Source organism: Oreochromis aureus, linkage group 14 (assembly GCF_013358895.1).
Source record: "Oreochromis aureus strain Israel breed Guangdong linkage group 14, ZZ_aureus, whole genome shotgun sequence".
In the NCBI taxonomy this organism is placed as follows: domain Eukaryota; kingdom Metazoa; phylum Chordata; class Actinopteri; order Cichliformes; family Cichlidae; genus Oreochromis; species Oreochromis aureus.
This window is the reverse complement of record NC_052955.1, coordinates 19942894-19959427: the sequence shown is the minus strand read 5'-3', so window position 1 is coordinate 19959427 and position 16534 is coordinate 19942894. Positions and strand designations below refer to the sequence as shown.

General features: G+C 40.3%; 1 protein-coding gene across 4 annotated transcripts; it reads right to left on the bottom strand.

Moving 5' to 3' along the window:
• Positions 1–2211: 2211 nt before the first annotated feature.
• spa17 (sperm autoantigenic protein 17) lies at positions 2212–16495 on the bottom strand. Of its 4 annotated transcripts, none has more exons than XR_005608151.1 (10): positions 16172–16492; positions 15884–15963; positions 14773–14937; positions 12715–12879; positions 11515–11679; positions 10957–11000; positions 8596–10243; positions 4907–5062; positions 3115–3213; positions 2212–2930 (listed from the first exon to the last, which is right to left on the bottom strand). XR_005608151.1 is itself a non-coding variant. In XM_039598202.1 (10 exons), exons 1-9 carry the CDS (start codon positions 16323–16325, stop codon positions 4951–4953), a joined length of 2616 nt encoding a protein of 871 aa, XP_039454136.1. In that variant the 5' UTR covers positions 16326–16493; the 3' UTR covers positions 2212–3213; positions 4907–4950. The 4 variants fall into 4 exon arrangements, 3 of the variants coding, with proteins under 3 accessions (XP_039454136.1, XP_039454137.1, XP_031605736.1); XM_039598202.1 differs by adding an exon at positions 6378–6460 and having other exon boundaries at positions 2212–3213; positions 16172–16493; XM_039598203.1 differs by lacking the exon at positions 11515–11679 and adding an exon at positions 6378–6460 and having other exon boundaries at positions 2212–3213; positions 16172–16495.
• Between the last annotated feature and the right edge of the window lie 39 nt (positions 16496–16534).

Sequence of the window (16534 nt, the reverse complement as noted above, 5' to 3'; positions counted from 1 at the left end):
AACATAGAGAGGGTTTTGTACCTGCTTTGTCCTCTAGGTGGAGTTGAAACTGCACTACCGTGGCAAAGTGACATTTGAGAAAAAGTCAGGAGCAGGAGGCAAAGCTTAGAGAGAAGATATCTAAATTATATGAAGTGGTGCTAAACTTTTCATAAATCCAAATGCATGTGAAAATCAAAACAGGAATCTTACACGTGAGGTAAAAAGTACATGTGACAATGCAACAAAAGTCAAAATTCAATAGTTCTGATGCTTTAGATCCTTCCTCTGACTGCCGGTTTGAGCTCTAATATCTTGTAAGTTTGGCAGTCACTTCTTATTACAGCAGACACGCTGCCATGTGTGAAATCCCCGTATGTTTGATCAGTCTGTTTTCACTTTTTTTTTTATTTGTTTGTGTGCACTGATGAGTCAGTTGCATTATAAATCATCTCTCCCACTTTCTAAAAGTCTTTTGTCAGGGGTTTTTTGGAGCATTTTGTTTGACAACAAAGGGATGTTTTATGCAGAGGAGGAAGCCTGCGTTGATAGGAAAAAAATAATAATTTCCAGGACTGTGGGAACAGCTGCTGTTGGCTACCACTCTCACAGGGCTGGTACTCCTGTGTAGTGAGCCATCAAAGTCGAACCTCTCCCCTCCACCTCTGCCCTCTCTAAACGAAACACCTCCCATTTCCTCTCATCTTCTAACAGGCTCTAAATCAAGGGGGACAATTTCCAGTCAGCTGAGCGAAGAGGGGACTAGAAACAGACCGAGTCTGTGTGTCTCAGTTAGTTTGGCCGAATGTGTCATGACAGAAGCTATTGTCACGTTTAGACCCCATTAAGACTGATGTCATCCTCACACATGCAGATGCAACACAGTGCATACATGATACAAATGATGCTCATATCTTTTGAAATCTCGGATTCCTGCATTTAACAACATTTCCTATTAGCTGATATTCGTGCAGATGTAGAAATAAAGCTCATATTTTCTGCCCACTGCCCACTTGTGTAGCCTACTCAGAAAATATGGTCTCTCCTAAGATGGCGAGGGCAGTCATAACCACTGGAAAGAGGATAATTACGCCCCCTGCTGTTTGTCCTGTCTTATTCTTCTCTAATTATCACCCAGGAGACCAGAAATCTTTGCACACTGACAGACTGTCTGAGGAAGAAAATGAACTAACCAAGCAAATCTTTCTCGTGAGTTACTCTTAAAATGGTCCGGGTCAGCTTTAGTTAAGTGCAAGCGGTAAAGGGAAGAAAATATGACTCTTTAGTGTGTTTAAATCTGGCTCTCACATGATGATGTATTAATATCCTAACACGATTTTCCAGCTCATGTCTTTTTTTTCATAAAACTGTCTTTTCCATAACCTTCAGAATTCAATCTACAGCACGAAGTGGGTGTTGTGCTATGTTTGGAGGTGTGCAGGATATTGATTGTTCACCCACAGTCATTAAAGAGACAGGAGAACGTGGCCATGGCACCTCTGGGACTGAGTAGGAGAAAAGAAAGAACAGGTCCATATAAAACCCGTAGAGGATGTTCATGAGATTTGCGGCTGAGCGGAGGAAAGTCAGCCCGAGAAGGAAGTGTTTGCGCTCCGGCTTTACGAAAAACCGCCGCAAGCAAAGGCGCTGGCTGTTCCACCTCTGCAGCTGGCGACGTGCGAGCGACAATCAGTGACTTTAACGGGATCTGCGTGATGAAGCACGGCTCGTGTTTTTCCTGTTTGAGAATGCGTGTGTGCAGTTTGAGTTTGTGCAGTGTGCTGTGTGGCTCAGATGTGTGTGGGTGTTCTGAGTGGGTGCACCGGGAGACTGAAGATGCTCTATCCTGTTTCTCATAAAGTGAACAAGACTGCCTCGGCAGATGAAGCAAAATTGTGTTATTCTTTTGTGATTTTGGCATGTAATGTAAAACGGATATACACAGAGAGTGTTTATGACAAGGCAACCGCTGGTGGATTTACATGATCTGAACATCTAAAAAAAACACATTGTTAGTACAAAAAGAGTTTTGTGTTAATCATTCATTAGATTTGTTGTTAGAACACTATTTCAGCTTCACTGAAACTGCTTTTAATTGCCAGCCTTGCTTATGTTCCACAGAAAAATGAGCTGCTTTGGCTCCAGTGATGTTTACAAAAAACCCCAAAATATCAAGGATTTAATTCACGGACAAAGACTGAAGTGACAGACATTTTAAAACAGACATCTCACTGAATATTTAAGGTGGATTTATTAGTGTAATGCCACGTCTCTACACCGAAGTTCAGCAAGGTACTATTCAGGTTTTTTTTGTTGTTTTTTTTTAAGCATGAAACCTCTGCACACAGTGACAATGGATTTCTACACACCCGATTTAACAGAAGTCAAACAAGTAAAACCCACCAACACAACAACAGAGCATACTGAACCAGTGTGTTATTATTTAAAGCTGTACCAAATGCATCTGGAGAAACAAATAAAGAGGAGTGTAAATTACTGCATGCGTACTGTTCTGGAAGATCAGATTTATAGAAAATGCTTGGAAATGTGGAAAGATCAATTTCACTAACCATGTGACCAAAAAGATAAACAAATAGAACATACATAGCTACTTTTCTTTTGATGTTTTAATCAGTCTTGTAAGCAAGTCAAATAGGTCAATAACTGTCAAGATACAAGCACATCAGGAAACAATGCAAAATAAGAAGTCTTTTTAAGCCACTAATCACCCAACGTGATGCGTACGAGGTTTACACACAGAGCATATGAAGTGATCCATCCAAAAAAAGAAAGAAAGAAAGGGGAAAAAAAAGCTCTGTTTAGCATTTAGAGGACATTCATTTTCACTTTCACAGATCATCGTCTAAAAACTAGCACACTACCAGAAGTTTCACAAGTACATGCAGTGAGTTGCAAATTCTGGGTCAAAGACATCCGTACTGATGAGGCTGCTGAAGAAGCAGAGAAGGAGTGTTAAAGTTCACAAAAAAAAGAGAAGAAAAAAAAGATTCACATAACACACCCTCAAAACTGTTCATTTTCTACTGCTAATTTGTGTTGAAAAAAAGACTCCTGGGGTAAAAAGGTCTGCCTGAAAGCCAGCCTAGCCAGCATATGCCGGCTGTCTCTCACTACCTTGCTTTGCCTCTTTCTCTTCATCCAGGTCGGGACAGGGGTGTCACTGCTCTGGCACAGATGTGTCGTCTCTCTCTACTGCCCCCGATCTTCCTGTCTCTAAAAACAGAAACAGGCATGGCAGTTATGCACCGTATAGGACTTGACGGAAACTTTAAAGTGAGCTTCTATTTAAGGGCGGTTTATTTCCGAGAAACATGACTCTTTCGATGCATATATATATATATATATCAAATATGATTAAAAGATATGTTTAATTTTAAAGAGATATTGCAACGCTTAGAACTTGATTCCTTATCATGGCTGATAAAACTGATGAGCACTTCAGCTGTAAAAAAGGGGGTCTGCCCCTGTGGGAGGTGCTTGTGACGCTTGGTTCCAGTACGACAGGCCCATTAATTCTGCTTGGCCCTCCAAAGCATATAGTGTACCTAATGCACCTGAAGCTATAAATACTTCTCCTACATAAGGATATAAGGCAGCCCGCAACTGGGTTAGGAAGAATCACTGACGTAGACGCCTTGTGTCAACCTCATCCCCAAAGAAAAAGCTCTTTTGTCTCACAGGGGGAAAAAAGTGGCATTTTGAGAGCTGGGATTTAAAAGTTTTATATCTTAGAAGAGTTTCCAGTGGTCCAGATTTAAAAAGACAAACTATGATTTGAAGGAACGCAGATGTGCAGATTCAGTAGTTGAACTTTTAGTGTTTTTATCTTTGATCTTGGTTTGCAGAAGCAGAAAATCCATCTAAATGCAGCGTGTGCTCGAGCTGAAACAGAACAGGTCTTCACAGTTCTCCACGGTTGCTTGAAAAAAAAAAAAGCAACTGTGATGATGCAACTTGACATTTTTCAAACTAAACTGAACTCGGATTGAAGTCTTTTATCACTGGTGCTTTCACAGTAAATCTGAAAAGAGATTCATGTAGCAGAAAAAATAATTCAAAGAGCCAATCATCTGTTGCTAAATGAGTCAGTTATGTATTTCATTAATCACACTTGGTTTGAGCCTCACAGGGCTCTAATAGGTATATTTAATTATGTATACAATTTAAATGGATTCTTTTCCTGCTGTGTAAATGGGGAAAAAATGGCTTGTGTTCCTGCGTTATGCAGCGTTTGGAACATCCCTAAAACATCAAACTAAATTATTTAACAGTAAGCCTAAAATTTGCTTGCTTATCATTTGGAGAATACTGAATTGCTTCAACTGCAAGACTCAAGAGACCGTTTACTAAAATGGCACTTTAGTGTCATTGTTATGTTACAAGGTTTTATTCCCCGTGGATAATATTGAATATTTCCAAGATTATACCTTCTGAAAAAACAAAACAAAAAAAAAAAACCAAAAAAAAAAAAACACGGATGATAAAGTTTTGAATTAAAGAAAAAAATCCATCAAAAAGAATTGGATTAGATCGGGCTTCATCACTACATCTGTCCCTTGTGTTGTAGTTCTCGATATAGTAAAGTCAGATTCCAATCAGTATGCCGTTTTGTCGTTGAACAAGCTGTGCAATTCACAGCAAAAACGTAAAATTTTGTTATTTCGATTACAAATTAGGCTATAACATGATCAGGTCGTTTACAGCAGCGTGTGGTGTGACAAGCTTGACACGAGTCTGCAAAGTGACAAAGAAAAACTCTTGTTTTTCCGAGTACTGTAATTTTTTTCCTCATAAATTTACCTGTTTTCTTACCTTATTTCCCTCCTGTTGGGGCTGGCTATCTTTAAAGTCTTATCCCTAGATTCTACACCACTGACCTGTTGAACACATCCCCAGTGATGCTCACCTCCTCCCCTTCTGTTTTGTCCTCTGGCTTCAGCTTCTTGCGAGTCATGTGGCCACGAAAGCCAGCCTGAATCTTGGCAGCAGCCCTGTTGGCCTCAGGATCATCCAGGGGGATGTCCATGATGTCCTCCTCCTCCTGGGGCCGGCTGCACTCCTCCTGTGTAGAGGACCACAAAGTATGAGTTTATGATGGTAGAAGAGCATCATGTTCTTCTTCATGAAACACTGGTGGGATAATCTCAAGTTCATAACAGATTGCAGAACCATATTTTGTAAAGTTAACCATAGATGCTGCACTGTCTTTTTTGACAGCAAGCAACTTGTTCATTCTTGCTCATTCTTGTTACACAACTTCACTGGGGCTCTCAGGAGGTCAATGGCCCACTTTTTCCTCACCCTTTCCCCTCTTGTCACATACTGCATATAAGACTGCTGATTTCATCGTTTAGCCTGGAAAAGCCATCATCTCTCATATCACAAAACATAAAGCAATGCACAAAATTGATGAAAAAGACTGTGTTGTAGTTTAATGTTTGTGGATAACTGTAGTTTCATCAAGCAAAGCTTAAGTGAAGTTAGAAGTCACCTTTCAAAGAAAAGATAAACTTGTAATTCTGCCGCATTCAGCGTAAAAAAAAGGATGACCCAGCGAAAGCGTCGCAGTCACAGCAGCCTCTCGTTCAGACACTAAAAGTACAGAATCCACTGTCCCAAAGGAAACATAGGGTGGGTGGAAGAGAAATTCTGGCTTGTCACAAACTGTCAGTGGAAGAGTGCCAAAGCTGTCGACGAGTTATGTAAACACCAATTCAAATTGTGTGGCAAACACATATCAGCTACACCCCGTGCTTCGCTTATGGTAACAGACTGACATTTCACACAAAGGCAGCCCACAGAATGATCCCACTGTCATCCCACTACCTTAGTGAAGCAGTGCATCATGTCTCCAGTGAAACCCCTCCAGTGTAGGAGTGTGACCACCCACCTGTTCAGCCAGCATTCATTAGCCTCTCTGTCTGACTGCTCAGTGAGCAGCCCGAATCCAGATCTTTCACAGCAGCAGAGGTGCAGGGTTGCTGCTGCACTGGATTTTTCTGGCAACACACCTTCTCAGTCTTACTGTTATTGAGTTCCTCAAGGGCTCTTTGATTTATTCTGACTCAGACTGATTTGAAATATTCTGGTGAAAATTCTCTTTTAATGTGATGAAAATAGCTCGAAATGTTTTATAACAAGCCTTTATGTGGAAAAAAATCATTATTTGAGGACCATGAAACCACAGTGGCTACCATATACTGCACTCAAGGCAAAAAGAAAAACACACACAGCGGTGTGCATCCGAGGACAACCACACACAGCATTTGGCAACTAACAAGCTAAAACTGTATATGCATCTACCTGTAAAACTGATCAGTGCCTAAGAATACATCGAAAAATATTTTTGAAAAAGTTCATCTGAAGCTCGTACTTACGTTATGACAGTCCATTTCTTACTCTCAGAGATGAGTTCAGTCTTCAGGTGAGATGACCTGCTATGACTTCTGTGCCCGAATTTCTATGTGGACCAAGCAAAAGCTCTCTTTAAACGAGTCTCCGGTATAATACAGATGTCTCACTGGCTCTTACTAACAATCACTGTATGTTCAGTAACACCCGCTCACGCACAGAGTGAGAGAGAGAGACATACAGTGAGAGGGAGAGAGAGGGAGAGCGGCAGCGAGGGAGCGATTGAGAGAGGAAGAGGAAGGGAGGGAGGGAAAGAGACCTCCTACAAACATAACAGCATGTGTTCATCTTTTCAGTCTCATTAGGGTTTCTGACCTACTGTGTTCATTTTACAGTTACAAACATGTAACAGAGCTCAACATTCACTAAGAACAACCTGACGACTGAAGTAAACGAAACAGGCCGGGCTGTGCTGTATTTCTCTCTCAGCAATTTATAGCTTGACAGTCTTTCCCACAAATTAATTCATCCTGGATGTAAACTAGGAAAGACTACCACATGCACCAAGCACCATTAAAATTCACACAAGTTGCAGTGTTACAATAATAAACTCCCCAAACAAAAACAAGTGACAAACTTGGAATTACTATGTAAACCAGATGGCCATAAAACAATAATTGCTGACTTTGAAAATTCTACAAATAGTGTGAAAATAAAACTGTGTAAGCATCTTGGGCTATTTTACACTAGGAGGTGTTATAAATTTATTAGAGGCAGAGTGAGCTAACAGCCCTCTCCATCCCTCTGATCCCAGCTGGTATGGCCGCCCACACTCCTCTGCCAGCCTCAGAGACAAGACGGAGAGAGAGGGAGAAACAGAAAACATCCATTTATCTGAGTTATATCTCTGACATTAACTCTCTCCTGCTGGTTTGCTTGCCATTCACATTCAGACAATATGCTAAGTTATGCAAACGCCTAATTTCACTGGGCTGACCTGCTTTATCGATCAGCTAACTTTCTCAAACTGGGTATTTATATTCACTGGAATGAATTAAGAAGTCGATCCTGCTTTCATGAGTGCATCTAGCACAGTATTGAGATGATTAATGTATAGGAATTTCATTGTGGGCAGTTGTAAATAGACAGTTAAAAGCATAAAAGTCCAAACATTACAGGGGAGTACTGCTAGGTTACTGCTTGAGCAGCTGGGATTTACATTTATACACTCCACAGTTTTGCTGTGTTTCAGCTAAAGTCAAATCCATCACTAGGTAGAAAAATACAGAAACTGATGTTTAATCACTCGGTTAAAACTGTTATTAAGGTAGATTACTGATACAGAGGGTGCCTAGCAACTATCAGCATCACCATCTCCTATTAATTCCATGACGACATGAAGAGAGCAGGATGGTGAGGGGTTACCATAGTAACATCGTCAGTACCCCTTCCTACACTCCTACTTTGTGTGTGTGTGCGCGCGTGTGTTTGGAGTCCTGTTGGTCCAGACAAATCAGACGGGGCTAACTGTGACAGCAATAAAAAAAATTACTGGCTTAATTCACAAGACAAATTGTTTAGTTGGTCTTTTATGATGACAGATTAGAGAATCAAGGTTCAATCTGTGGAGGCAGTGGAGGCTCCCAGGAGGAGAGTTGATCTGGCGCTGACTGAGCCGGCGTGCTACAGTTTTTATGAGCATGCGGCAGGAGCCAAGGCCTCTGACGGCCTCTTCCACACGCCCAAATGTGAAAAAAAAGACTGATTGCGCTGAACTTTGGATGTGAAATTCCTGTAGATTTCAGCTGAGATAATGACATTCAAAGTATAAGTGCAAACTACCATAAGTCATCCAGAAAAGGAACTATTTCGAAGGTATTTTCAATCACCCACCCCCAGATCCACCAAGGGAGAAGAAAATGAAGGCCTCTGTTGATCAGGCTTGTCCTTACAGAGGTTATTTATATAGGCTACCTGAGACAGGAATGGAAACAGAACAGACTGTAGCCTAGCTAAACCCATCTCTGTGTCAAACATTCATCCTCAGCTGGCTAACAGAAAGTGGAGGGCATGAAGTTAGCTGCAAAAGCGTGTGTTGAACTCAATTTATTGCTAATTTTTTAATAGGGTCATGTCTTTACTGTGTACAATTACTAATTAATACCTTTAAGATGCAAAGTAGCTTTCACATTTTAACGATAAAGGGAGGAGTGAACACCCAGTGTTAAAAAGAATCAAGATTACCTTGTCAGTACTCTCTTCCACTGTGGTGTCCTCAGGTAGCCCTTCTTCTCCTTGGTGGACATCAGCAGCCCAATCTGCACTGTGAGGGAGCGTGATGTTCTCCTCCTCATGCATCGTGGCACTTTTCTCTTGTATTTCAGAGTCAGTCATCCCCTCTCCAAGTTCCTCTCCTTCCTTTGATGTGACCTCTTTTTCTTCCACTGTGTCCTCTGGCTGCGACCATACAAGTGTTCTCTGACTCTCCTCGTTCTCCTCCGGTTGATGTTGCGCTCTCTCCTCAAAGACTTCTCTCTCTGCCCCCATTCTAGCCATTGATGTATTTGACTGGGTTACTTGTGATGAATTATTTTCCGCCCCACCATCATTAATTTCCTGATCCCTTGTCTTACTGTAAACCTTCTTGTGAGTTTCTTCGATATCTCCTCCAACCACATCTGTCATGTGACCTTCTTTGAAATCAGGGTCATCTCTCTCTTTTTCTGAATCTTCACTCTTGAGAAATATGGCCTCACTTAGCTGCTCATTATTTTCAATTGCAGGATTGGTTTCATACTCTTGGTTCTCTTTTTCTGCCTCTGTGCTATGCTGATTTAATGAGCTGGTGTCTTCACCTTTTTCCTTTTCATCATCATCATCACTTAAATTGAGGTCATCTGTCCATTTGGCCCTGTTAACTCCCTTTTCAGCTTCATGTTTATGGCCGTCTTGTGTATCAGCAACATAGTGGCCAGTTGTAATTGCAGTAAGATCCTCTGACTCTTCCTTCTCTCGTATTTCTAATACGTCCATCTGTAAGGCATCTATTGAACTCTGTTCCTCTGGCTGTTTCCCCGCAGCCTCACTAATCTGCTGAGCTTCTGGAACATCTTCAAAGCTAATTTCAACCAAAGAATCCTCCTTTGGAATAACATTACCATCTAAGCTACCCCTGCTATGAGCTAAACTTTCATGAGTCTCCCCAGAATAAGCTTCAGTCTCTGTTCTTTCCTCTTTTGCTTTGTCTGGCTGATCCTCTGCTTGTTCTCGGTTGTTCTCAGTGATTTCAGCTTGAGCCACTGACGATTTTACAAGAATGTCCTCCGGCTGGTGTTTTAGATTTTCTTCAGTAACATGTGTAACATTCTCAGCAGTTGCTCCTTTCATTGTTCCCTCTGTTCCTTCAAGCTCTGTAGCGCACACATCCACATCAGCTAGGCCAGAATACTGATTGACTTCCACTGGCTCTACAACTTCAGTATTTTCCTCTTCTCCTGAATCGACAAGCTCCTCGTGTGCAACTGCCGGTCCACGTTTGTTACCTTCCTCATCTTCTGATGCTCTTAACTCCAGAGCACACACATCCACATTTGACAGCCCCCTGAATGATGACAAGTCAGTGGGCTCTAACTCTGAGTGAGGTATATTTTGGTCTGGAACAGGGATGCTATCCGTTTCATTAGCCGCCCTGTCAACTTGATCAAATACAGTTACTGCTGGATTGCTGTGCTTGTCTGTGCCACTCGGTTCCTCTGACTGTGCAGCTGCAGTTGGGAACCTGTAGACTGACTCTTCACTGCCTGTGTTTTCAGTCTTTTCTGAAACATTAGGGTGCGAGATTTCATCTGAACGACTTGATTTGTCTTCAATACGGGACTCAAATGATTTTTCTCTAAAAAGTAAAAATAGAACTTATGTAATTAAAATGTTCATGAGATAACAGAGCAAAATGATGCTTTTCAAAAAAGAACATGTAATGATGCCTTTGTAAAACTCATCTGCAAATTATGCTTATCTTCCTGCAGCTGGTGGTCTTTTTTTGATGAGTTCTTCCCTTTCTCCTCAACCTTGGCACTGCAAATCTAACAGTGCCTCCATTATTAATGCTGATGAGCTTCTGGTATTCTAGGCTTTTGTTCCACAATGTATTTTCCCTTTTCTTGATAACATCCTCTGAAAATGCCAAATTTCTATAGGATCTTTGGCTATTAAATAAAGAGAATGAACTAAATGTAAGCTTAATACTGAATTAGCAACATTAATTAATTGCAAACCTTCTTACACTACAGCATTCATTTTAAAATACTGATTATTTCTGGTTTGAAAAAAGTTCAGCTTCCATGAGACTATTATAGTGTATGTCAAAAAAAATTATTGTGATTGCGAGGACAACTGCAGTCATGTGACTTTTCTTTTCTAGTTTTCAACAGCGACACAAACCACAACTGTGCCTACAAAAAACCTTAAACCAAATGACTCCAGAAGCACTTCAGCAGCAAAAAAAACGATGCTGTATTTCATCATCACTCTTCTCTCTCCTTTCCCTCTCGTTCCTCCTCTCCCTTTCCCCTCGCGCCTCCTGACTGCACATCACATGAGACTCACTTGGAAACGGTCACCTCTGTTGCTGTTTCTTTTGAAGTGTTAGTCTGAAAAACAAACAAACAGACACAAAGAAAAGTCTGCAACGGTGAACTGAAAGTAGCTGCTGAATGGAAACGATCTGCTTTGATTTGCAAATTATTTACACTCTATAATTAGTTGGAAGAAAGACATCACGTCGAGTGCTGAAATTGAGAATTGTTAATATCTTCTGAAAAATGCCGTGCTGATTTGTATATTGATTGGCAGCCGTGTGGTTTTTCTAATTTAAGAAAGGGACAATAAAACACCTAAAATGTAACCCTTAAACATCATCCCAAAGCCTTTCAGTTCAAATTTATTACTTTAATCTCAGAAAGTTTTTTCCAAAAAGAACAAAGTGGTTTATGCTTAAATAGCCATTTTCTCCATGACTTACCTTAGATCCCTAAGTGTAGTTGCACCTGATGGGATTAGCCCCCTTTAACTGTCTTATATCTCTTATATCTCTTATCCGAAAGTTCTACAACACTGACCTGAGTCCCCTCGGCTGCTCTTAATCACATTTCCTGTGTTGCTTACCTTTTCCTCTTCTATTTTGTCCTCTGGTTTCAGCTTCTTACGATCCATGTGGCCACGAAAGCCAGCCTGAATTTTAGCAGCAGCCCTGTTAGCCTCAGGGTCATCCAGGGGGATGTTCATTATGTCCACAATGTTCTCCTCTTTCTGGGGCTGGCTGCCCTCCTCCTGTGTAGAGAGCCACCAAGTATGAATTTATGATGTCAGAGGAACAGATTTCATGCTCATATGGGAACGAGTTTCTTCATCAAACACTGGAGGAAGAATCTCATGCTTAACAGATTGCAGCACCATATTTTGTGAAGTTAACCATATATGCTGCACATTTGTTTTTCTTTTTTTGACAGCAAACAAATTGTGGTTATTCTTGTTATTAAGTAACTGCAATGGGGCTCGTTGTCACTTCAAAAGCCAACACCATTGCCACAGGTGTAGAAAATAAAACAGCAGCCATTCAGTCTGCCTTTACAAACATTTGTGAAAAAGCTCTCATCAAAATGTTTTATCACTAGCAGTTTTGCCATATATCTGGAAGCAGATATACCAGAAAAAAAAGAACTGAAAGAGTAAATCACTTGTGGTTAAATTAGTCAGTTATGTTTTTCATTAATCTCAGCCTCAAAAAGGCTCTAAAAGGTGTATTTAATTATGTAGAGGAATTATTTTCTTGGGGCGTAAATGGGAAAAAATGGCCTGTGTTCCTGCATTATGGAGTAAATGGAACCACCTTGAAACATCAAACTATGCTAGTAATTATTGAAGAACATGCCAAAAGTTGTTTTCTTATCTTATATAGAATATGGAATTGCTTTAGCTGCAAGACCCAAGAGACTGTTTCGTAAGATGGCACATCATGGCTATTTTTATGTTACAAACTTTCAGCCTCCTTGGATGGTCTTGAATATTTATATAAGGTTTAAAGTCTTGAATTTATGAGAAAAAATAGATTGTGTTTTTGTCCATAAACCTCATTACTTCATAAAACCTCAAATGCAAACTGGGAAAACTCAAAAGTGCTCTGTGTAAAATACAACAGTATGAATGTAAGTGGCAGTTTCCTTATAACCTACCTTATCTTATTTCACTCAGTGTAGTTGTTGTACCTGATAGGATTAGCCCTCTTTAACCGCCTTACCTGTCTTATCCCAAAGTTGAACACCACTGACCTGAGGCCCCCTGGCTGCTATCTCCAATTTTACTTACCTTTTCCTCTTCTATTTTGCCCTCTGGTTTCAGCTTCTTACGATTCATGTGGTCACGAAAGCCAGCCTGAATTTTGGCAGCAGCCCTGTTGGCCTCAGGATCATCCAAAGGGATGTCCATGATGCCCACGATGTCCTCTTCCTTCTGGGGCTGGCTGCACTCCTCCTGTGAAGAGAACCACAAAGTATGATGGTAGAGGAGCAGATTTCATGCTCATATGAGAAAGTTTTGCTGTGTGAAACACTGGTGGGAGAATCTCATGCTTAACAGACCGCAGGACCATATTTTCTAAAGTTAACCATAGATGCTGTACAGTCTTTTTTTTTGACTCAAGTGAACTGTGCTTACAGAGCTTCTCATCGTCTTTACATAACTGCAATTGGGCTCACTATCACCTCAAACCAGTGTATTTCTAGTCACAAGCCCAGATTAACGGGGATGGTTGCTGAAAGGGCATCCAGTTTAAAATCGTTGCCAAATCGAACAAACATCAAGAATGAGATTTTGCATACCGGATCAGTTGGGGCCCAGGTTAACAATGACCGTCTCTGGTGCTGTTTGCCAACAGGGTGCTGGTAGAAACTGTGCTACTGTTAGCCAAAGACAAATGAAGAGTAAAGAGGGAAGGCATGTTAAGAGGCAGTGAGAGAGAAGGAAAGCAAAACAGATTACATATGTGTGAATTAGAGGGAGACAGGTCTAAGTGAAGCTGCAAGGAGTAGAGGTAGCGAAGTTATATGAGTTTAAGAAGAAAAGAATGCAGGAAGGGTGGAGTGGGAGGGGATGAGTGTCAGAGATGATTTGTGACAGAAGGATAGCATAGAAATGAGTATATCACAAGGTCAGCTCAGGTAGAGCAGCTTGGAGACAAAGTTAGAAAGGCAAGGCTGGTTAGAATGGTTAGGACATGAACAGAGGAGGGATATACTGGACAAAAGATGCTAAATATGGAGCTATCCAGCAGGAGGAAAAGAGGAAGACCACAGAGAAGATTTATGGATGTAGTGAAGGAGGACATGCCGGGGGTCTGTGATAAAGGAGGATGCTGACCACAGGGTGAGATGGAAACAGATCCACCGTGGTGAGCTCTAATGAGAATAGCCACAAGAAGAAGAAGAGGAAGAAGAAGAAGAAGAAGAAGAAGAAGACGATGAATATACGATTTAAACTGATTCTTATTCTACTGTGTAAATGGAAAAATGTTTTGTGTTCCCACATTAGTCAGTATTTGGAACATACCTAAAACATCAAACTATGTTAAATTGCCTAACACCATGCATAAAATTTGTTTGCTTATCATGTACCGATTATTCAATACCTTTAATCGTAGGACTCAAGTGATGTTTTATTAAGATGGAAGATTAGTGCAATTAATCCTTGAATAGTCATGAATATTTCCAGAAAGTACAAAACCTTGAATCTATGAGAGAAAAATTGTGTTTTTGTCCTTAAACCTCATTATTTCATCAGACAGACGCAAGACTCAAACTGGGAAACATAAAAGTGCTCTTGGTAAAACACAGCAGGACGACTGTAAGAAGCAATGGTCATATTGGTCTATTGCAATGTAGGAGTAGTACTAAAGTTGGATCTTTGCCGTCTTGCTGTTGAACAGGCTGCCCAATTCATGGAAATGTCTCTTCAAATTTCCTTATTATGACTGCACTTAAGTGTGTGGTGCAATGAGCTTGATCCAAGTTTGAAGAATGAGGAAGAAATACTAATTATTTTCACTTATAATTTTTTTTGCTTTAATTCTCAGAACATTCCTACTTTATCTTTTGTAAAACTGAGTTTTTCCCCTTAAATTTTCCTCTTGCATCAAAGACAATATCAAACATTTTATTTAGTAAATTCATTTTTTTAATCTCTGAAAATTATCCGTAAAATGTTGAATTGGTTTATGCTTAAACAACTAATTAATGTTTTTAATTACCTTATTTCATTACATCTAATTGTTGCTCCCGATGGGATTAGCCCTTATTAAATGCCTTATATCTCTCATACCTAAGTTAAGTGCACCTGATTGCTGTTGAACACATCTCCAATATTGCTCACCTTCTCTCCTTCTTCTTTGTCCTCTGGTTTCAGCTTCTTACGATTCCTGTGGCCACGAAAGCCTGCCTGAATTTTGGCAGCAGCCCTGTTGGCCTCGTGATCATCCAGGGGGATGTCCATGATGTCCACAATTTCCTCGTCCTTCTGGGACTGGCTGCACTCCTCCTGTTTAAAGGAGTTTATGATGGTAGAAGAGCAGATTTAATGGTCACATGAGATTTCTTTTCTCTGTCAAACACTAGTGGCAGGATCTCAAGCTTAGCAGATTGCGGGACCACATTTTGTAAAGTTAACCATATATTGCTGCACTGTCTTTGTTTCAATTCGCATTGGAGGGTTAGGGTTTTTGTAGCATGAACAGCCTGTTTAAAGTCATAGCAGAGGGAATCAATCTAATTTAAGTCCAGAGTTTGACTAGGTAACTCCAAAACCTTCATTTTGTTTTTCTGAGCCATTTAGAGGTGGACTTACTTGTCTTTTACATGCAGACCTTGTTTCTTATCTGTTCATGTGTTTCTTTAGACCATGGCATGACACCAGGTAGGTTTTTCTCATAATAAATGAAATCTTTTTTTGGAAACATTTAAGTGCAACAAACTAAAAAATAATTAAAATGAGAAAGCACTGTATTTACAACAGCACGCATCTGCAGTAATAGTCAGAGAGATAAACTGGCATTATTGCAGTTAAAACCTGGCATCTAATAAAAACTTCTGGCCCATTGCGAACCACAATATATGAAAAAAAAGAAGAAGAAAAAACACCTGTTGGAATAATATGTCAAGCAACTAAAGGCAACATATGCTTTCAAAACTAGCCCCGCAGTTTTCTTGGTGATTTTTTTCTTTTTTAATGTTTTGTCTAATTAAACATGAGCAGATATTACATTCATATTAAATTTAACATAATTAGAATTTTAAGTTATTTTCAGCTTTAATATCTGTTGCTACCATTTTCAAGTAAACACAGAATTGAATTTTCTTTGTTCTTATTGAGTATTTTGTATATCACTGCATTTTGTTTCGTGTTACAGTTTACACAGCAGTCCAATTCTTTGGAGAATGAGGTTGCAGAAGTATGGTGCGATTATTACCTAAACCTAGACAACTACCTCAGTGTTCTTGAACGCATGGTTGTTGTAGAATCTATCTTCCAGTTTAGCAGCCCACTCGGCAGGGTCCATGCCACTCTCTGCAATGACAGAAAAGCAGTCCTTTTCAGGTCAATTCAATTTTATTTATATTACACAAAGTCACAAGGACATGCTAGTAATTTCGAGGTACTAATGGGAAATATGTTAGGCAAACTATTAAAAGTATTTAGCGAAGAAACATACACAAACCTTTAAACAGGCCATACTGTCACTTCATCACGTTAAAAGTTAGAAAGTTATAATTACCTTCTCTTTCTTTGAGAAGAGCTTCGAAGTACTGCGCGGCATATTTGGGGATGTCTTCAGGCTGGTCTCGTAGGACTTCTCGGGTCAGTCCCTCTAGAATGGTACCAAATCCTCGCGGGACCCGCAGGTGAGTGTTTGAGAACGGCACTGCCATGTTTTAAGGGGGCACTAACGTCTGTGACAACTAGCTCTGAACGACTCTCATTAACTGACTTCAGAATACCAGAAACCTTAACAAAATTTTTTTATGAATTAGTCACAGTGGATACCTAAAAACTGGCAGCAACCCCAAACCAACGATTCACCCCGGAGAGTTTTGTTGATAGTTGTTTCTAAGCAACGACTAGTGCTACTACGGCCATC

Coding starts and splice junctions, on each gene's coding strand:
- spa17 (XM_039598202.1), bottom strand. CDS start 16,325: ATGGCAGTGCCGTTCTCAAACACTCACCTGCGGGTCCCGCGAGGATTT. Junction 15,964..16,171: donor TCTTCTCAAAGAAAGAGAAG/GTAATTATAACT, acceptor CTGTCATTGCAG/AGAGTGGCATGGACCCTGCC. Junction 12,880..14,772: donor ACAAAGAAGAAGGAGAGAAG/GTGAGCAATATT, acceptor TTCTCTTCACAG/GAGGAGTGCAGCCAGCCCCA.